Below are 23,186 nucleotides of genomic sequence, written 5' to 3' on the forward strand. Positions count from 1 at the left end.
GGAATAGTGCCCCATCATTGGTGACAGTGGGAGGAATAGTGCCTCACTGTTGGTGTCAGCGGCAGAAACTATGCCCCACTGTTGCTGACAGTGGGGGGAAATAATGGTCCAAGGGCTGGAAAAAAGCAAGCAAATGGCCGCATTAGGCCCCAGGGCCACAGTTTGGAGGTCACTGTTTTAGGAGATCCTGGAACAAGGTGATATACAGGCAGGAGATTTTGGGAGACGGCAAGGGTGTTTTCACCCCACATAACAAAGTGCCCAAACAAAGACCTTTATACAATATTACTATCACCAGCTTTTTTTTAACGAAAACAAGCAATTAAAATAAAAACAGGCTTTCCAAGTGATATTGTCATGTAAAAACTAAGATTTCAGTGGGTTGCTTTATATCTACTTTACTTGTGTTCTTAAAATTGTAGTGCTTGGATAAATGTTTTATGTGCCCTGCCTGTGTACTCAGATACATCCAAAAATTCTTGTTGAGGGTTATTATTGTATCCACCAACACTAATGCTGGAGGGTACTATTACTGCACTCACTGATACCAATGCTGGAGGTTATTATTGCACCCACTGACACCAATGTTGGGGAGTATTATTGCATCCACTGACACCAATGTTGGGGGGTAGTATTGCATCCACTGGCACCAATGCTGAGGGTTGTTGTACTTCATCAGTGTACATTGCAATACACTTCCAAAAATGCAGCAGGAAGTACATTTTTTGGCGTTGAGATACAGAAAGGCACAGCTATTGTGTGGCTCTATGGAAGTGACAGGGGCTGGGTACTCTATCATTTCAACGTTGATCAACACTGATCTACAGGCTCATCCAGAAACTATTATGATTTCTATCAAAAAATATAATATCCATGAAATTCCACATCAGAAAGACAAAAGAGGGTTTATTCAGCAAGACAATAAGAATATCTGTCAGATTCTCATGCATTAGAATTCTCATCTTGTATTGCCATAGATAGATTTTAGAGTGTTTGTAAGGGTATAGAAAACACTGCTTTACAGCAGAAAAGGTAATTCACAAAGTTCACAAAAACCTAAGAAACGTTTCCAAGCTGTATAGCATAAAAAAGAAGCTCCTAAATAAATATAAATTTGATAACTATCATCTGCAGTCAGAAATTCCAATTAACATATGGTTCAGACTACCATAGAGTATCAGGTATAGAACACTACTATACAATCCTGCATATTAATCAGCAATATATATAATTTACAGTGCTATCCTGCCCTGTAAACGTAAATAATGTTGTACAATCATTAGTGCAAAACAATGAATAACTTGTGTTTCCTTTTACATCAGATAAAGCCTTCACACGTAAGCATCTGATTTACAAGACTGAGAAGAATTAAGAAGATAAATCAGAAATATATTATTTACCTTGAGAAAGGATTCCATTGACTTGGAAGCCAAAGAATTACTTCTGAATAATGTGTTTGGTTCATCTATGATAATAATATATTTGATTTACAATTCAAACATCAATTTATAAAATCTAGAAATGTTATATATCAACCATCAATTGAACAGAACAGTGAAGCACACAAGTGCAGATTCAATGCTTATTTATTAGCTCGGATTCCCGTCATCATTTTACCAACATCACACAATTCCCAATACATACATGTTGATACAAGTATTATTTTTGATGGATATTACATTTTGAATTGCACAGAATCGCATGCCAAGGGAAATTGGATTGTTTTTAATGTTGTACATCACATGGTGTGATTTTGGAAAAGGATCCTGTACTACTTTGGTGAGATTCCAGTGCGATTTTAGCCCCACAAAATATGCAAAGCACATCCAAAATGCAACCAAATCACACTACATAATGGCACTGCAATCAAATTGCAGTAGTGTGAACCTATTCTTACTGTGAGTATATGAATGACTATAGTGGGATTTCCCACTAAATCCCTCTAGTTTGAATATAATAAGGCAGAAGAAATGCAGGCAAATAATGTAAGGGCTCATGTACACAGGGCATTTGGAAAACTCTTCTGACTGCTGAAAACTGCTAGAAATGTAGGTTAAAAAACGTAAGTTTAGCCGCTTTTGCATATTGCGTTTATGCACGTTTGTGTTTAGAAGTGATTTTAAAAGATAACCTCAGGAGACCTTCCCGAATACCCAGACTGCACTGAAAAATAGTAAATAATTAACTATTTCAGACATTTTGAAAGGAATACAGAGAGCAGAAGCAGAGAGAGCAGTATGTGTTGAGATTACATTTTTTTCTGGTTGTATTCACTGTGGATCCCATCATGAGCATAATGCAGCACATTCTACCATTTTTTCCTTCACGTGAAACCTGGAACTGACTACACTGGTGTACTAGGTCCATTGGAAAATGCTTTGCATGCAAGAGCGTTGATGAAGAAAAAAGGCCCTGGACAGCATCTGGATATGAACCTGTCAAAAAACGCGTCTAAACGCAAATGCTTGTAAACACGGTTAACCGCATTTACAAGCATTTGGCGTTTGAAACGCTGGTAAAATCTACTCCTGAACACAATTTTGGTGCGTTCAAAAAAACGACTGTAAACTCAACTGCCTGTAAACAACTATGTGTACATGGACACGTAGGAAAACAAAGGAGAGTTCAGGGGCTGCTGGAAAAAACGCTCAACAGCTCCTGAACGTCAGTTTAGCAGCTGCAGTGTACATGAGCTCTAAGTCTACAGTATATACAGTAGCAGATGTTGATATTTTAAAATAGCCATGAACAACCAATTCTAAAAAAATATTACTTCTGCTGTGTGTAAATGTTTGTAGTCTGAATGGCCTTCAATCTTCTTACATCTCTCATAGACTTCTATGGTGATCTAGATTGTAAGGTTTGTGTCTCCGCAACTTCTCACTCTCACTGGATTCAATAGTTGTTTGTTACATTATACTGAATTTTAGTGAAGGCCATGACAGATGGAACTTTGAGCTCTGGTGGGGGATACTGCATGACTGGAATCATCAAAAGACCTCAGAAGTCATTAGGTGATTCAAACCTCCAGCAGCACAACAAAACATAAATATCAGTTAGGGGTGAGCCTTTCAGAAATATTTCCTTTAATTTTGCAACTCAATGCTGCTCATTAATAAAATATCAAATGCAATAACAGTACCTCTTCTGAGAAATGTTACTTCTTTTCCTGAAACGGAAAACATACTTGCACAGATGTCACTTACTTGTTTTTTCCAGCTCAAGCCTAAAGAGCAGATCAAGGAATTCCTTTGCTAGCCCTTGTCCTAAGAAAATCTTCACAAGGTTGGTGGCCACTTCCTGTCTACATTCAGCAGATGTGGTTTCATCTATCAATGTTATTAAAGGTCCACACTTTTCCTGTTGAAACACAAACAGAATTTGGCAGGTGTAAACCTAGTAACTTAACTTCGGGTCCCGGCTCGGGTTTGTGCAGCCATATCTGGTGGATTCCATCCAAGGGGAAGGCTGGGTTGAGAGTCTGTCTACACTGCTGTCAGAGCCACAGAATGAAAATGATGTCCCGAAAGCAGCACACCAAGCAACCCTGGGCACCAAAAACATGTCAGCAGCCTCAGTCTATCTCCATTCTGACCACACACATAGACGAGTTTCGCATCGCCCATGGGGTCTAGTCATGGTAGCAGGACTACAGTTTTAATGTCCAGGGCCTTCTCAGAAAAATCTAATTTCCCCTGCTACATCTTATACACTTTAAAGCTGATCACCATGATTTAGTGAAGTTTAAATACTTCATTTGGACCAAGGTGGTCCAAATGAACTATTTACTTTACTATCAGATGCAGTGGCTATGTGCGCCGTATAAACTGTATGCAGCTTCAGCTACATACAGCATACAGTGCTGTGTTTCGGTAGTGGAACAAGAACTTCCTGTCCTGCTCCCGAAACAAAATCAAGTAGGGCTGAGCACTGCTAATCCATTCACAGGGAGCTTTGAATTCTATGAATGAATAAAAAACTTCCTCTGATTGGCCAAGGTGGAGAAGCGGGCATGATATCTCCAATCTAAAAATTAGAGGACGCTTTGTATTCATTCACAGAATACAAAGCTCCTGTGAATGACTGGGCAGCGCTCAGCCCGACTGCATACTGTATGTAGCTTAGATTACATACAATATATACAGCGCACTGCATCTGTTAGTGATGGAAATAGTTAGTTTGGATCAGCTTGCTCCAAATGAGCTATTTAACTCCTTCCCACTGCCAACTCCCAGGATCTAAATGTCGGGAGGTGGGCATTCTGATCATGTGACTGCTGTGATTGGCAGTAACAGCAGTCACATGATCGGAAATCTCCTGATGGTAAGTATGCATCGGGAGCTTTCTGGTACTTGCTCGTGTACTGGGAGTGTGCAGAGCGCGCGCTCTCAGCACAGTAAATTGTTTACCTAGGTACGCTTATATGCCGCCGCTATGCATTAATGACCACCTGGAGATGGAGAGGCCACAATAGGGTTGCCACCTCATCCCTTTAAAACCAAACACATATTAATGACACAGGTTCTGTGGCTGATTAAGGTGGTAATTAAACTCACTTAGTGCCTTATCTGCATTAAATTAGCCTCAGAACCTGTGGAATTCATGTGTTCGGGTTTAAAGGGATGAGTTGCCACATATATGCGTATGACCGTCAGGATGTAGTTAAAAATCACTAAACACTGCATTGTTCAAGTATTACTATCTGTGCTTATATGTATGCATAACTATTGAGAGTCTGGGAGTGTATGATAAGCAACCAAAATAAACAAAGGCTTATGTGCTGAAGCACCCATCTTCTATTGTCCGTGAAAAGCAACTAGACTTTTTAGACGCTCATTACCAAACCCGCTTATTTTAGCTGCCAAGATAGTCACTCTCACTTTAGGCAGACACATTTGATTTCTAATTATTTCCTATTGGTAACTATCTCTCACCTCTGTACTCTCTTAAAAAACTATAAAGTGACCTTCAATAATATTATACGAGGTGCCATCAAAAAGTTTCAAGACCAGTTTCGTAACACGCCAACAAGGCTGCACGCACAGTCACAGGGAGCACCGACCTTCATAAGACAGTGTGCCGAAAGACACAGTCCTGTGTACATCGGGAGCTATGTGACTGGTGCTATTCTGACCACGTGCGTTTTCATCATGGACAGAAAGTTAGAACAAACAGCAAACGTGAAACACAAAACTAGTCTCAAAACCTTTTGATATCACCTCGTACTTGAACACTAGATGTAAGAGTAAACAGGGAAGGCAGTGGACACAACCTTATCATTATTTGTGTGCGTGTGTGCAATGTTAGTGTGTGTGTTTATATTCTATCTACAGTCCATGTGCTTTGTAATCTTCTGCAGGTAAGCACACAACTAATTTACACATATCAATCACACCAGCAACAGGAATGCCACACACCAAGATGCAAAATAGTATTCTTCTTTTACTAAAACAGCCAGGAGGAACAGGTTCTATTCTGACATGATTCACACTAGGCCCATTGCTTTCTCAAAGAATGACAAAGCCACTACTCATACATTATTGTACAGAAAGGTTATTTAATCCCACATTGTCATTAACCCCTCATTATTCAAAAATATTCAGCTTCCTTGTGCAATACAAAAACGTGTGTATAAAAAAATGTAAAATATTTTTAAAAATTAATTTGCACTTATGCCTAGCAGGGTCCTTCATTTATGCTTGCTTGCTAAAATAAAATAAGGCGGAATCTAAGACATTTGTTTACTCTTCTGATTCACATTACCCTTAATCTATCAATGCTACTTTCCTTTTAGAAAATATAGTTACAAGAAACACTTATTTCTTACAACTGAAGTCTTGATACGATCTTTATTGCATAGTTACATTGGATCAGCTTGGACCAATGTAAGTGTGCAAATCTCATACCTAAGTTAGGGCCCTTTCACACCAAATGAAGTGGGATGCAGTTGGATGCATCTTGGAGTGCACTCCAACTGCATAAACAGTCCAAAATCCAGGCTATCCTATGGCCATAGTTCACACCATTGCAGTGCAGCGCAGTGCGGTAAAGTACAGCATGCTGCATTATTCTGCACTGCAAATGTGCAAAAACAAATGCATTGCAACATATCACAGTGCGCAAAGAAGCCCAAGGGAAGAAAGAAGTGACCTCACAGGTCAAATGCAGATAGAAAAGCGTGCGTCAACTGCATGCCTCAAATGCATGCATAGGTACAAGGAAAAATCACACAGTTACATGCCGTTTCTGGTGTGAATGGACCCTTACTTTCTGTGGAAGGTGACAATCACTGTAGTCACAATCTACTACAAATCTGTGCCAAGCGGTTTCCCTTCTGCATAGTGACCACAGGGAGGTTATATGTGCGTGACAATACCTATCTGCCTTTCTACCTTGTCCATTCATTCAAAAATACAAGGAGTTCTGTGAATGATGGCAGTGCTGATAAAGTGATCCTTTGTGGTCAATATGCAGCTGACTGATCGAAATAAAAAAAAAAAACAAGAAATGATTCCTCCATCCACACAAGCATGGTGGATAGAGCAGTCCTCCCCACTGTGCCATTGTATTCTGACAGTGTAGACCCCGCCACTGTCAGAATACACTGATGAGCACTGCAGTAAATTGCCAGCATCCCGTTCGACAAAGAAATGGCCATAGATGGATTGAAATTTGGCTGAACTGGCTGAATTTTCGATCCATTCATGTCAAGCTTAATATTGGTCTAAGCTGAACAAATGCAAGCCTACATTCGCATGGACAACTATAACTGGTGCAAATGAGAGCGGCATGAATCTGTTGACAGGTTTCTGGTGGCCACAGCTATCTATGGCTGTCCACACAGACGGTGATTACCTGCAGTGAATAGCTGCAGCCACTGCCGACCTGTCATTGAAGTGTACAGGGCTCTGCCGCTGCTCACAGGCAGCAAAACAGTAGCAGGAATCAGCATATTCCTGCGGCCGTCAATCGCACTGGTGCTAGTTGCCCATGTGAATGTAGCCTAACTTTGCAATAAAGATCGTTCCTGGAGTTTAGCTAATACAACGAAGTTGCCTTTGATTTGCTTATGTTACCTTGTAAGAAGTTTTGACTTCCTGGCACAGCAGCTCCACCAGAGGCTTGTAGTAATCTGATGGTAAAACAGTCTCATCACGGAGCCGCACCTGCAGCTGAAGAGAACCAAGGTTTCCCCTGGATAAAAAAAAGGAAGAGCTAAATGCAACAATTATAGTTATAATAGAAAATCTGTCACAAGAGAAGTATGTACACTGCAACACTGACTTCTACTAAAAATCCCTGCCATCTGTCTTTCACACTTATAATCTCCTTTCCTTAGTAAGTTTACGTCAGAATAAATATGCAACTTTTGAAGTTAGAACTCTGCATGACAGTCAGGCAACGGACATTTTCAAAATTCTCACATTTGTTATAGTCTGCATCTATCAGAACTGTTGGTACATTGTAAGATGTTTTGTAATAGCACTATATACACCTCTCTACGTTCAGGATGCTCCTCATAAAGTCTCAGTCAAGGGGGTTCTGCTACCGGTCGCTCGCGGATCCATGATACACAACACCTCATGGCTCCGGTTAAGTTTTTCACTTGGAATGCCCGCGGGATCCGTGATAAACTCAAACGGTCAACCATGTTCAACTGCCTTAAAGCCCATTGGGCAGACATAGTAGTGCTGGTCGAAACGCATGTCACAGGCCAACTTCAGCTGATCTTAAACCACCCATGGATAGGCTGGGCATACCATGCCACACACACTCAGTATTCTTGTGGGTATCTGTGCTGGTGACTAAAACGGTACAATTTAAATTGATCTCCCTTAGTATTGACCCCCTAGGCAGATACATTTTTATGCATGTAACCTTGTATGGTCGCCCCTATTTAATCCTGGCTTGTGATATTCCACCCCCGTATAACTCCGGAGTGGTCAGTGAGGGTTTTCTTTTCATGGCTCATCACACAACGATACCTGCAATATGGCTTGATGACTTCAATATGGGTTTGAATCCCACTCTGAACCGACTGCACTCCTCAACACACCCCCCTACCCTGACGACAACCAGACTTAGTTGTTTGTTTACTGACTTTGCTCTGACAAACACCTGGCATTATAGATACCCCCACACACAGGCATTCTGTTGTTTTTCGGCAACTCACCCCACCATGTCCTGTATAGATCTCATACTGGTGTCCGCAATTTTGCTACCTCTATTGGAAGATGCAGGATTCCACCTGAGAATATTATCTTACCACTCCCCTTGCTGGACCACTCTTTGTTTAGCCCCACAAGTAGAACCCTCCTCATGGCGGTTGCACCCTTTTTGGTTATCTGCCCTAACAGATCATGAGGATATCCAACAGGAATGGCAATACTACTTTAATGCCAATCGCAACACAGCGTCGGTGGGGTTGGTGTGGGACTCATTTAAATTACATGCCCGTATGGTGCTATCAACACGCATTAATAAACTGAAAGCCTCTTCTAACCTCGCTCTGCGACCGTTTGACTTCCTTGGCTAATACTTTCCAGGCTGACCCCTCCTCTTCAAACTCCGCTGCGTTATGCTCTCACACTCGTCTCGTTGAACAGCTACACTTTGTAAAAGCCAATCAACTTTTTTTTTACCTGACCGCGTATTTTTGAACAGGGGGAACGAGCTGGTAAACTGTTAGTCCACTTGGCTCATCAGAACTTGAGACCACCAGTGGTCATTACACTCATGGACCCTGGCGGAACCCGTGTCACTGACCCAAAGCTGACCATTGTGGAATTCTGTAGGTACTATACTTCCTTATACTCCTCTCAGGTGATGGTTGCAAGTCAGGAAATCCATTTATTTCTGCAAAATATAACTCTCCCACGGTTGTCTGTATCCCAGAAGAATGACCTTGAGGCCCCTATCTCTGCAGAGGAGATTGCCATGGCTATCACCACCTTAGCCCCAGTGAAGTCTCCTGGCCAAGATGGACTTCCCCTGGAGTTCTATTCTACCTACTCGGAGGTTCTGGTTTCGGAACTACAGCATCTCTATGAAAGTATTTTCACATATGCGTGAAGCTCTTATAATAGTGATCCCTAAACCTGGCATGGACCCCTCCCATCTAGAATCATATCGCCCTAGTTCCCTTTTTCAGGTAGACATTAAGATCTTGGCTAAAATTTTGGCTTTACGTCTCAACCAGATTATCCTATCTTTAATACATCCTGACAAAACATGATTTATGCCGGGGAAAAACACTGCTATGAATATTCATCGTTTATATATGAATAAACAAGCCTCCCATGATGAAGTCGGTACTAGGGCAGTGGTGATGCTGGACACTGTGAAAGCGTCCGACTCAGTGGAGTGGAGATATCTCTGGGAGTGTCTGGAGGGCTTTGGTTTTGGGCCCAATTTCATTAAATGGGTGCAATTGCTGTATTACTCCCCTATTGCCAGGGTGGTCATCAACAGGTGGATATCAGACGCATTTCCCTTGGGCCTAGGGACTCATCATGGTTGCCCTCTGTCCCCTTTGTTGTATGCGCTTGCGGCATTACCCTTTGCTCAGACGTCATCCTGATATTAGAGGCCTCCACGTAGGTAGCTTGGTGGAATCCGTTGGAATGTATGCAGACGATATGCTTCTTTACCTGGCTGACACAGGCCCCTCTCTAAGCACCGCTTTATTGGTTATTGAGGAGTATGGAACACACTCTGGGCTACGTGTCAACTGGAGTAAGTCGCAGATCCTTCCCCTAGATGCCTGTCCTCCATCATACATTTCTGGTACCCTGCCCTTATGCAGAGTCTCTACAATTCCATATCTGGAGGTATATGTTACCAGAGAGCTCCGAGACTACCCGACGCTTAATATTGAGCCACTATTTAGCATCCTCAAGGCAATCATCCAATCGTGGGCAAGGTTCCCACTGGGGGTTAAGGGAAGAATTATCCTAGTTAAAATGATCCTCCTGCCTAAATTCCTACATATTCTGGCACTCCTCGATACTGCTACCCCTGAAAACCTTCAAAACACTTGATGGAATTCTTAATTCATTAATTTGGGGATCGGGTAGACACAAGCTCTCTTGGCTCGTTCTCAAGAACCCTACTACGATGGGGGGAGAGTCCCTCCCAGATTTTCACTCTTACTACTTGGCAACACATTTTTTTCACCTAGCTAAATCAGAGGCTGATCATTACCAGGCCCTGGTGTGTGGGCAGCCGGTCGTACCTTTCCCGCCCCCCTGCAGGTGGCGTTGCGAGACAGTGGGCATCTTAGTACGCATGCACCTCGTGACACAATAGCGTAGTGGAGGGGACCAAATCCCGCTGGGAGCCAGATATTGGGCCATTGGAGACAGAGATCTGGGATGAGATATTAGAAGGCACCAAGTTGGCTTCACCAAGACTCCATGACAGACTTACTCAGCTTTATATAGTGCACCAAGCTTACCTTACCCCATTTCAGGTCTCTAGATTTTGCCCGAGCAGAGACGTCTTTGCCCACAAAAGCCTCAGGGACCATTTCGGGTCTCTCGACTTTGCCCTGAGCAGAGCCCTCTTTGCCCCCGATGCCTCAGGTACCCTGGCACCTTTTTCCACCTTATATGGTCCTGTCCAATTGTCCAGATGTACTGAGAAGAAATCATCAAGTTCCTGCATAATCATATGGGCTCACCTTTACAACTAGATCCCAAAGTGTGTCTTCTTGGTCTCCTAGACCTGCCCGAGGACAAATTCCTTGTTATTCTCTTACGTGAATCCCAATTTAGTGCCCGAAAATTAATCGCATGCCACTGGATGCAGACGACTGTATCCATCCTTCAGGCATGATTAATAGACGTCAATTCAGCTCTTCTGTATAAGAAACTTATTTATACTCACAGAGGATGCCCCACGAAGTACAACAAAATATGGGATAGATGGCTTTCTTCCCCCAACACCTATGCAACCTGACATAATAGAATTGTTAGTGGTTTGGTTTCCCCTGCTCCCACCCCTTTACCGGAACTTGTACTACTCTAGCCCCAGGCATTCAATATCAGTGCACTTTGCTCAGTTGTTTGATTCATAATATGTATGCTGTCTACTCTTCTTTTGTCGCGCCAACAATCTTCTGGTAATGCTCCTTGTTGTAACACTTGTAGGTTCCTACCGCTGTAACATCTGTTATTGATGTACCACGTTTTTCCTCTTTTTTTTTTGTATCTGATGTTCACAACAATAAAGTTCTTTTAAAGTTAAAAAAAACACTAAAAAACAAGAACGTGAAAAATCGCGGCAAAACGCCACTAAACGCTAATGCAAAAATGCTAAAAGACACTGAGAAACTCATGTTTTCAACGTGACTTTACACAGGTAATGTTACCAGCGTTATTAAAATACCCAGTGTGCATGGAGCCTAACTGTTTATTGGCAATACCCCACAGCCAAGCGAAAGGTATTTTATACTTGTGTTGTTATTTGTGCTCGCAGTGATTTAAAAAAACCAGGTGTTCTTGGAGTCGAGGTGCAGAACAGGGAACCTAAAATTACCAAGCGGCTCTTTCAGGGGTGACGTTACACAGATTTTCTGGATTTGTCTGTTTAAACACATTTGGTACAGGTGGAGTCGCTCCATATGCAAACCTGGAGGTGTGACAAATCCTATAAAGTAGCTGAGAGATAGTTGGGAGTGGTTTTATTAATCCAGAACTTGCAGTGGCAGTATCTTCTGAATACACCCTCATATCCATGGCTACAGTGGCGTATTTAGGTTTTGTGCTGCCCTAGGCAACACAAAAATCATCTGCCCTCATGGACACTGACCAACACAACCCCCCCTTCCCCCTCCCACGGAGAGAGCCTGCCATTATGTCATTGACCAACACCCCTGCCCCCCACCTGGGAGAGCCTTCCAGCCTCTCTCGGATCCCACCTTGTTCAAATGGTGTCCCTTCTGCCTTCTTCTGGGGGGAGGTGCTGCCCCATTGAAAAATGCTGCCCTAGGCAAGTGCCTTGTTTGCCTTCTGGTAAATACACCCCTGCATGGCTAGGCTTCTAGATTTTCATTTGGTCAATCATTGTACAATCTCCTTTAGATCTACCATCAACTATGTAGTGCAAGGGTCTCTTTGAATGGATACAGAGAGACTAGATAGATAGGTGTGTCCTCCTATTATAAAGTTTGGTAAATCTAAAGGAGATTGTACAGAGATTGTATAATTAGATAGTATACTGTTTGGCCACCTTTATACACCTAAAATGAGGTAGTCATGCTTTCTGCGACATTACTTATTAACAGCACCCCAAATGCGAAAGCAAACATACATTCTGCTATGCACAAAAATGTGTGACAAACGCAGCAAAAAAGACGTGCAAACCACAACATGCCCCATGATCTACTTTGTTGAACGTAGGGCAGCCAATTGAAATCAATGGGCTGACCTATGTGCGTTACAGGAAAAACGCACCACAAAATGTGCGCTTTCGCTAAACTCTAGATGTAAATGAGATGGGGCCTGAGAATAAAATTGGTGTGTTTACACAAGAACAATGACAGCTGAGTCTCCGCCCACTCTCCCCCATGTGCTTGTATAAAGCTGGCCATTCATTATGCAATCTGATTGTACAGTCTCTATACAATTTCCTTTAGATTTACCAAAAATTTGGAATAGGAGAACCTACCTGAACAATCCATTCAAATTGTATCAAATCAGACAGGCCCTTGCACTACATAGTTTATAATAGAACTAAAGGCGATTTTACAGTGTATGGCCACCGTAGAGGAAAAAGTAAGAAACTGGGTGGAAAAAAAAAAGTATAGTGATGGTATAGTAATGAGGGGCATGTGGTCCAGAGAGGTAAAACATGCCCTATTCCGTGATGCAGTAAGGCAGGGCATGATGAGATATGAAGTTTCCTGAATGGTCATGATATTACAGGAAGTAATGGGCTCGGAAATTTTGAACAGTGAGGTACAGATTCAAAGCTGGCATGGACTAGGTAAGTGAAAGACAAGCTCATCGGGAAGGCTTGGGCAGAAAATACATTAGAAGAGGTGTCTATTTATTTTGAAATGTGAAATTCTATCTGAAAAGGTGAACTTAGCTTTAAAGTATCTATTTTCTGTGTAAAAAAAGCATATGTAATGAAAGAGTTTTTTTTCCAATGATTGCATTGAAATTAGGGTTTGGGGTGCACAATGGCTTAGTGGTCATTGGTTTGAATCCCAAACCATGACACTACCTGCACTGGGTTTGCACGTTCTCCCTTGCGTAGATGTCCTCCGCATACTCTCGTTTCCTTCCACTCTCCAAAGCACAGTGCAGCATAGTGGCTAAATAATTAGCATTTCCACCTGGCAGTACTAGGGTCTTTTGTTCGAACCCCAACCATGGCACCACCTGCCTGGAGTTTGCATGTTCTCTCCATGTCTAAATTGTGTGTGTGTGTGTGTGTGTAAAGTGCTGCGTAAATTGATGGCGCTATAAGAGTACCTGAAATAAGAAGATATACTAGTAGGGTAATTAGCTCCTGTTAAAAATAGTATGTACATGTATAGTATGCACGTGACATAGGGACCTTAGATTGTAAACTCCTTGAGGGCAGGGACAATATTAGGCCTCATGCACAAAGGGGGTTTTTGCAGTCACTTTTAGGGGCATCAGGCGTTTTTTTTTTACTGCTTCCAAATGACCCTCTAGACTTTTAGAAGCTTTTATCAGCAGTAGCGTTTATCACCAGGAAAAAAACCCAGGGCCAATGCATCCAGAAGCAGCAGCATTTTGGCAGAAAAAATGCTTGACGGAGCTAATGAATTATCAATCTGACCAATGAAATGAATTAACACCTAAGCGATTGATGCTTGTAAATGCGCCTGAACGCTTGTAAAAGTGTTATATACTTTTACAAGTGTCTGGCGTTTTATTTGCAAAAACACTGCTGCCAGGAGGACAGCTTCTAGGAGAGTTTTTTTATGTTCTGTGTGCAAGAGGCCTAATGCAGGCCATAGATGGGTCGAAAATCGGCCGATTTTTCGGCCGAAAATAAAATCGGCCGATTTTCGGATCGTTAGTGGGCGATTTGGTCGGCTGTTTTTCGGTATTTTGGCCGGGTTTTTTTTCGCTAAAGTTGGAAAAAAATCGGCCGATTTTGCCGATCGGCCGATTTTCGCGGCAATTAGTGGGCAAATCGGACGATTTTTTACCGATAGAAAATCTGCGCATGAGCAGTGACCTGCAAGAGGAAGTCAAAAAGAAGAAAAAGAAGAAGAGGAAGAGGATGAAGAAGAAGAAGAGGAAGAAGAAGAGGATGAGGATGAAGAAGAAGAGGATGAGGATGAAGAAGAAGAGGATGAGGATGAAGAAGAAGAAGAAGAAGAAGAGGATGAGGATGAAGAAGAAGAAGAGGATGAGGATGAAGAAGAAGAGGACGAGGATGCGGAAGAAGAGGATGAGGATGAGGAAGAAGAAGAGGATGAGGATGAAGAAGAAGAGGATGAAGAAGAAGAAGAAGAAGAGGATGAGTATGAAGAAGAAGAAGAGGATGAGGATGAAGAAGAAGAGGATGAGGATGATGATGATGAAGAAGAGGATGAGGATGATGATGAAGAAGATGAGGATGATGATGTTGAAGAAGAAGAGGATGAGGAAGAAGAAGAGGATGAGGATGATGAAGAAGAAGAGGATGAGGATGAAGAAGAAGAGGATGAAGAAGAAGAGGATGAGGATGAAGAAGAAGAAGAGGATGAGGATGAAAAAGAAGAAGAGGAAGAGGATGATGATGATGAAGAAGAAGAAGAGGATGATGATGAAGAAGAAGAAGAGGAAGAGGATGATGATGAAGAAGAAGAGGAAGAGGATGATGAAGAAGAAGAAGAAGAAGAGGATGAGGAAGAAGAGGATGAGGATAAGGAAGAAGAAGAGGATGAGGATGAAGAAGAAGAGGATGATGAAGAAGAAGAAGATGAGGATGATGATGAAGAAGAAGAAGAGGATGAAGAAGAAGAGGATGAAGAAGAAGAAGTAGGATGAAAATAAGAGGAATTCCAGTCCAGCAAAAAGTGTCTCTGCAGAGAGCTCCGCTATTTCTTTGACAGTTCTCTGACAGTTCCTTGACATTTACAGCGGTTGCAACATTGTATCTATTTGTTTCCGAATAAAAACATCTGTATCCTAAATGGAAACAAATAGATACATTGTTGCAACCTCTATAAATGTCAAGGAACTGTCAGAGAACTGTCAAAGAAATAGCAGAGCTCTCTGCAGGGACACTTTTTGCCGGCTCTAGACGGGATGAAAATCGGCCGATTTTTTTTACCATTGATGGTAACGTCGGCCACTTGAACGACCGATTTTTCGTTTTTTAAAAGAAAAATCTGCCATTTTTCTCCCCATCTATGGCCTGCATTAGTGTACAATATGTGAAGCACCGAATGGTCAGCACTATATAATAACCTGTAATAATGATGCCTGTGAGACTCTTGCTCGTGGCACAGTAATTAAACCTCACCTCCAGGAATTACATTTTTTGCATAATTACATTGGGCCAGCTTGGCTCAATGTAAGTATGCATATCTGAAGGCTCCCCACCAGTACAACACAATACTGCTGCAGGAGAGATTCCCCCTACAACACTAACTGTGTTGATGGGGGAATCAAGCTATTTTCTTTCCTTCCACCCATGGTGCCTTAGTCAGAATCCATAAATATTAGTTTTAGCTAAAAATATTTTTTAGTAAAAACAACATTTCCAATAAAAATGCCAGAAGCTAAATAGCAGCAACCCATAGCAGTCAGTATTTACTTTACCAGATCAGTACAGTTTCTCATTGATTGATATGGGTACTGAGTAGCACGTAAATTTGTATTTTATTACTAACCTTGGAAAACCACAACATATGTCAATAATGTGTTGCTCCAAAGTTACAGATGTGGATATTTAAAACTCTGTTGGGAAATCTCCATTTCTCATTGCAGAATACTCCCTCTCTCTTTTTTTTCAAATTCACAAACTGTTGGATTACTGTAGGCAACACTAAAGAATGATTCCCTTCTATTCTAAATTCCTCTTGGCTAACACGTTTACAGATATACCAAATATAGACCTGAATGTATAGATTTTGAAAGCTTCCTGTGCAGTTTAACTATTACTTAAAGTACACTGTAATCTAAAGGTTTGACATTTTCTTGGCTGAACAAACTTTCCAAAGACTTGGTGACTCATGAAGCAGTACACTTTTTCCAAAACTGAATACTGGGCAAACAGTCTGGATTATAACACAATCAGCCTAGATGTATAAAACAGAAGATCGTGTAACTAAAATGTCAAATGCATGTTGCATGCAGGCACTTTACACAAGAGAATACAGGGTGCGAAGGGGGAAAATTTCTGAAAATTAAAATAGGAAGCTGGGCACTAATGCGTGTTCTTTGCTAATCACTGATCTTATATTGCATCAAATCTAATATGTATTTTGTACCAGTGGTAAAACAATAGAGTTTGCAGAGGGCATAGCAGAGCTAGATATGGCCTAAAATATAAAGTTTGCTGCTCAACAGAATGGGAGTGTGAGAGCAGGGTGTTGATAAGTGGGTTATAATGCAGTGGGAGTTCTATATATAAAAGCGGTATTCTACACCAAAATCTCATTCAGTTTTTTAATGTTTACCTTTGGGTAAACCTATACCTCATTCATATATACATGGGACAGGATGTTATTTAAATGAACACCTAATGAACCTGAACGCAGAAACATCCAATAACCCCCTGACATGTTTAGGTGTTAGTACAAATGTCTTCATTGGTGCATTTTTGTTATGATGTATCCTAACCAACATTATCACCAAGCAGGCTCAAAGATAGTAATCTCATAAAGGAGCATAAAGAAATGTAGGTACCATATTTTCTAGGACAACTATATAACAATCAATCCCCTACTTGGATCTTCAGCAAGACAGACTGGAAGAGGACACTTGTACTACAAAGACTGTGGATGTATACAGTATATATAATATTTTACTGGATAGGTACTTACTCATCCATGCTGGCCTTGGACTTCCCAGGGCTAAGTCTGAACCATCCTTCTTCCTGTAAATCTTTCTGAAGTCCATTTACATTGATCACTATCTAAAACAAAATAAAAATAAAAAACCAAATTACAAATGTTTGCATCTATTAGCCCTCATATGTTGAGAATAGAATATTTTACTCATGAAATACAACTTACAGTAGCTTATCTGTGTCTATGTTAAAGTTCATCTGCCAGAAATTGGCATGATAAGAACCTCATTTATTGGAGAATAATCCTAAAAAATGAAACTATATTTTGATAACCCTGATTATCTAACAAAATGCATTTGGATCCCAATGGAAATGTTTCTACTAACACCTGAACATAACATGAAATCTCCAACAGGGCTCCACATATTTGTTTTATGGAAAGATACAGATGTTGTCAGTCCAATCGGCACTAAGCAGCCCAGGTGTCTCTGTCTTCTGGCTTCCCCCCTGGCCACCCTGTAGATACCTCTCCTGGGTCTCCACCCAGCCGCCACTGTTGTCAACCTCAGTGGGCAGAGGGCAAGAGGTACAGAAGGTCTGCCCAGCTTTCTTGTTTAGTCTTTTTATTGGTTTTCAAATGAGTATATAACCATACATTTTCACATACATGTTCACAGCATGCCTGCTGTATAACAGAAAAGACATAGTAAATGTACAAGTCTACCAATATTTTCATGTTAACAAGCAAGTGACTGGTTGCTAGGACTCAGGGTGGTCCTAGTATCAATCACCCGCTTATTAAGATGAAAAGTTGGGCAGCTCTCAACCTCTGTCCAGACCTTCTGAGCCCCCTGCCCTCTGCCCTGCTGTGTAAGGTAGAACTGTGAAGAGGGGCTGTGATGAGAAGGGGGACTGAGGATAATGATGTAAAGGGGGGACTGCAATGTAAAGGGAGGTTGGACTGTTATGTGAAGGGGAGACTTGATGTAAAACGTGGCTGTTATGTAAAATAGGAAATTGGCTGTGATGTAAAGGGGGGCTGTCATGTAAAGGGAGGGACTGAGGACACTGATGTAAAAGGGTGAGTTAGATGTGAAGAGGTAAAGAGGAGGGGCTTTGATATAAAGGGGGGGGGGCTGTAATGTGAAGGGGGACTGAGGACACTGATGTAAGAAGGGGGAACTGTGATCTCAAAGGGGGGCTGAGGACTCTGATGTAAGCAGGGGGACTGTGATGTGAAGGGGAACTAAGGACAATGATGTAAGAAGCTGACTGTCATGTAAAGGAGAGAGGGTGCTGGGATATAAAGGATCTAAGTGATTGCACAAGCATGAGATATGGACCCCTGATGGAAGTAAATTTTACTGACTAGACCTCCATGAGTCTGATACTCCTGGTCTATTCCATCCCTGCTATTTACCACTGGAAAATTTTTCACTCCATCAATCTGAAACCCAGTCCTGCTTTACGTGATTTCTCCAAAGTTTATTAGCAAAACAATAAGACCATGGCACATTTATTTATTTTATCATTTTAATCATGTCTTAAACTTCTGCAGCTCATCTGTTTTTTTTATCTATCTATATTTAATCTTTGTTTTGGAATAAACATATTTTACATAAGAAAGGGTTCACGAGCACTGTGGGTTATCAAACAAGATAGCACAGCACTGTAGTTTTGGTTATGGCTGTTTGTCTGAAACCTTGGACATGGTCAAAGAGGAGTCACTGTTCCAATGCTTGAGTTGTGTGAACAGCAAGCTTTTTTCAGCAGAGCTGGATTTAAGAGCAATTAGAAAGAACAGAATAAAGCTGAAATCCAGGCAAATATAAAAGGTACACAATAATGTCTCCCTGCAATCATTATTAAATCCATAAATACATTTTTAATGCAAACAGTGTAAGTGCATGAATTTGGTATCATCCTCTTGCAGTTTTCTTAGCACAGTCTGTACAGAAGAGCTCAAAAATGGAAAGGGAGAAACAGCACAAGGGGCCAATAAGGGTTGCTACCATGCAAGATGCATACTGCGTGGAAGAAAGAGCATAATGACAGAGGGATGAGCTCATCAGTGTGCTGCTTATCCTTTTATAGTCAAGTCAAATGGTGGGGGTGGGAAAAGGACCTGTAAGTGAAAGTGAAATTGCAGCAGAGGAAGATCAAGTCTCCTCCACTGCTAGACAGAGGTGTTTTTGTGAGCAGAGCTGTTTAAATCTCAAGACTGACAGACTTTGGCAAACAAAACAGTTCTCAAATACACTATATTGCCAAAAGTATCGGGACACCCCTTCAAATCATTGGATTCAGGAATTTCAATCACCTCCATGGCCACAGGTGTATAAAATCAAGCACCTAGGCATGCAGACTGCTTCTACAGACATTTGTGAAAGAATGGGTCACTCTCAGGAGCTCAGTGAATTCAAGCGTGGTACAATGATAGGTTGCCACCTGTACAATAAGTCCATCCATGAAATTTCCTTGCTACTCAATATTCCCCAGTCAACTGTTAGTGGTATTATAATAAAGTGGAAGCAACTGGGAACAATAGTAACTCAGCCACGAAGTGGTAGGCCAAGTAAAATGACAGAACAGGGTCAATGCATACTGAAACGCACAGTGCGCAGCAGTCACTAACTGTTTGCAGAGTCATTAGCTAAAGACCTCCAAACTTCATGTGGCCTTCAGATTAGCACAACAACAGTGCGCAGAGAGCTTCATGGAATGGGTTTCCATGGCCAAGAAGATGCATCCAAGCCTTAAATGACCAAGTGCAATGCAACGTTTGCTCGGATGCCGTGGCGTAAAGCATGCCAACACTGGACTCTAGAGCAGTGGAGACATGTTCTCTGGAGTAATGAATCACACTTCTCTGTCTGGCAATCCGATGGACGTGTCTAGGTTTGGCGATTGCCAGGAGAAAGGTACTTGCCTGACTGCAATGTGCCAAGTGTAAAGTTTGGTGGAGAGGGGGATTACGGTGTGGGTTGTTTTTCAGATGTTGGGCTTGGCCCCTTAATTCCAATTAAGGGAACTCTTAAGGCATCAGCATAACAAGACATTTTGGACAATTTCATGCTCCCAACTTTGTGGGAACAGTTTGGGGATGGCCCCTTCCTGTTCCAGCAGGACTGCGCACCAGTGCACAAAGCAAGGTCCATAAAGATATGGATGAGCGAGTTTGGGGTGGAGGAACTTGGCTGGCTTGCATAGAGTCCTGACCTCAACCTGATAGAACACCTTTGGGATAAATTAGAGCGGAGACTTCGAGCCAGGCCTTCTCCTCTGACATCAGTGCCTGACCTCACAAATGCACTTCTGGAAGAATGGTCAAACATTCCCACAGACATACTCCTAAACCTTGTGGACAGCTTTCCCAGAAGAGTTGAAGCTGTTATAGCTGCAAAGGGTGGGCCAACTCAATATTGAACACTACAGACTAAGACTGGGAGGCCATTAAAGTTTGTGTGCGTGTAAAGGGAAGGCGTCCCAATACTTTTGGCAACATAGTGTATGTATTTAGCTTTAAGTAATAATATGTTCATTTTAAAACTCAGTTTATTACAAGTCTAAAGGTGTGGGCATGAAAGAAAGAAATGCTGTGTATTGATGCAAAGCCAATTTAGTTTTATACTGTACAATGCACCAACACAGAAGAAAGAAGAATGAGAGAAAGAAAATAGAAACATTGCTGAATATAGATACAAGCCAAAAATAGCAGCTAATTTTCTTGAGCTAGAACAGCAATATGAAGCAACTAACTCCCTGCTGGTTATGCACAAAAGCAGGAACATGACATCATAAAACTCACTGGCTGACAAAACACCAATCTGTAATCATTTTTAATTTCAAGTGGCACCATCCTGTAAGCAGCTTATTTTTTGGTTCACGTGAAATAGCTTTAAACAGCATCTTTACATCACCAACCATGAGAATTATAGATTCAGGCCTTGTAATAATCACTCTTCTAGGTATGGACTATCAGCATTTCAGATCTCAGCATTTGTGTTCCTAATTTCATATTAAAATAAATTCCCGGGGCAACTGGGTTGATGAGGGGTCGTTTGTCCATTGTCTATGCTTCCCTTGTCGATCCTCTCACTAAATTATCCTATATGACTCAATGGGAAAGGGACTTGAATAGCTCCTTAGATCTGAAAACTTGGCAGACTGCGGCCCATTCTCTATCAAAGATATCGATTAATACTGCTCTTATTGAATCCAATTACAAAACGCTACTTGGTACTTGGTTCCTACGTGCATCGCTAAAATATGTCCTTCAGTATCACCCAATTACTTCCGGCACTGCAGACAAGAGGGAACTATGTTTCATATTTGGTGGAAATGTCCAGTAGTGAATAGATTTTGGATCCGAATGTTAAATTTTATCTACTCGGTTACGGGAATTAATGTTACCTGCTACCGTTCCCAAAAAATCGACAAAACTAATTCATTACCTCTTACTGGCGGCACGTATTACCATAGCTAGAAGTTGGGGACAATCATTGATTCCGCTAGATGGGGTTAAACAAAAACTTAATTGGATAATGGTAAATGATAAGTTAACTAGCATTGTCAATAATGATGAATCTAGATTTGAGGGAACGTGGGGACCATGGATCAGATATATCTCCATTGCTTAATAACGCCGCAGCTGACTCTTTCTCATTTTCTCCCTCCCCCCCCCCTTTTTTTTTTTTCTTTTTCTTTTCTTCTCTCCTCCTTGTCTTATCCTAGATCTTTTCTTTCGATCTCCCTATTCTTAACTTTTTTTCTTTTGAATTGGGGTTTTATATTGGTGGTTAATTTCTCTGGCGATGCCCTTGTCCATCGTCTGTTGGAACGTTTGCTACCTGGTGAGCATGCTGGTTTTTATATATATGCTGATATGTTCTATGACTTTGTTTATGCTCACCATTTCGCCATATGGGAGGAAATGTTATTGTTCCTATGCATACCACTGTACACCAATTCTCAATAAAAATATTGAAGTATAAAATAAATTCCCACAACCTGCTTGTACTTGGATATGTAGGTTTTCACACGTGTCTGTTTTTTGTATAATTGTATAAATATAATTGTATAAATATGTCTGAATAATACCTGAAGTAGTGTCTGTACTGCCTGTATCAATCATTAGGACCCACTGGGGGTTATTTACTAAAGCTGGAGAGCTGGAAGTTGGAAATCACTGAAGTAGACACTGCTACTCCAGTGATCGCCACGTGCTCCTATGCCAGGTGGCTACTGTGCTGCATTCTGAACACAGCATGTTGCCCGCTCAGTACAAGAGCCATTCAGAAAATCTTTTGCATGCTCTGAATGAATGCAAAGCATTCTCTGATTGGACAAAGTGCAGAGGCAGGGTGGTGTTCTCATGTTCTCCACCTCATCCAGTCAGGGAACACATTGCATTCATTCAAAAAATGCAAAGTGGCTGACCTCCTGTGTTCAGAATTCAGTGGACCAGCCACTCAGCACAGGACCCGGAAGCAAGTGGAGATCTCTAAAATAGTGGTGTCCACGGCTGTGATTTCTAGCTTCCAGGGGGATTGGCCAGTTAGGGTCATCTTTAAAAAAAGATAGAACAGGGGGTAGAAAGAACACCCCTGATCTAACAAGGCAAGACTCCAAGTTGAACAGGAACAAGTAATAATTATACATCCCAGAAATCATGATACTCCATGTCACAGGAGTTCTAAGAAACCACTGAGTGGTGCAGACCACCATACTCCCACAGCTTGCACCTAAAATATTACTTTTAGGAGGACCGACCCGAGGGACTCACAGATTGTATTACCATATTAAACATCAGGCAAGAAAAAAGGACATTACCTTTCCCAGGAAATCGTTTTTACTGACCAAATCCCAGTCCCACACTTCTATTGTTAACTTCTCATTAAAAGATTCATCCAATTCAAATTCAAAAGTCTCATTCCACCGTGGATAACATGATTTTTTCACAACCTGTGAAGTAAAACTTTGATAAATAGTGAACACATACTGAAAGTGGACAACTGCAGGCTAATTCAGTACTCCACTGGAAAAAACAAGGATGATGTTCAAAATTCAGTAATTCATGGTAAATGATGGTCATCTAGAAGCCTAGGCTGACATAGATTATATTGTGTGTATTCATGTTGCACAGCAGTTATTCTTGTTTAATATGAATTTTTTGGTGAAAATATTCTATTTACATTCAT

At 41.4% G+C, this 23,186-nt stretch overlaps 1 protein-coding gene across 2 annotated transcripts in view; it reads right to left on the bottom strand.

Moving 5' to 3' along the window:
• The window catches only part of LOC149462579 (ras GTPase-activating protein 4-like), a 213,779-nt gene that overhangs the window by 54,495 nt on the left and 136,098 nt on the right, over positions 1 to 23,186 (bottom strand). For both annotated transcript variants that reach the window (XM_089676574.1, XM_089676573.1), the window contains exons 7-11: positions 22,819 to 22,950; positions 17,021 to 17,112; positions 7,077 to 7,194; positions 3,207 to 3,360; positions 1,401 to 1,465 (exon numbers count right to left, since the gene is read on the bottom strand). In XM_089676574.1, coding sequence (XP_089532700.1) covers positions 1,401 to 1,465; positions 3,207 to 3,360; positions 7,077 to 7,194; positions 17,021 to 17,112; positions 22,819 to 22,950 — 561 coding nt within the window. The remainder of the gene's footprint in view (positions 1 to 1,400; positions 1,466 to 3,206; positions 3,361 to 7,076; positions 7,195 to 17,020; positions 17,113 to 22,818; positions 22,951 to 23,186) is intronic.

The sequence above is a fragment of the Staurois parvus genome, unplaced genomic scaffold (genome assembly GCF_062004578.1).
Source record: "Staurois parvus isolate SC_StPar_1 unplaced genomic scaffold, SC_StPar_1.0 ptg000172l, whole genome shotgun sequence".
Lineage (NCBI taxonomy): Eukaryota > Metazoa > Chordata > Amphibia > Anura > Ranidae > Staurois > Staurois parvus.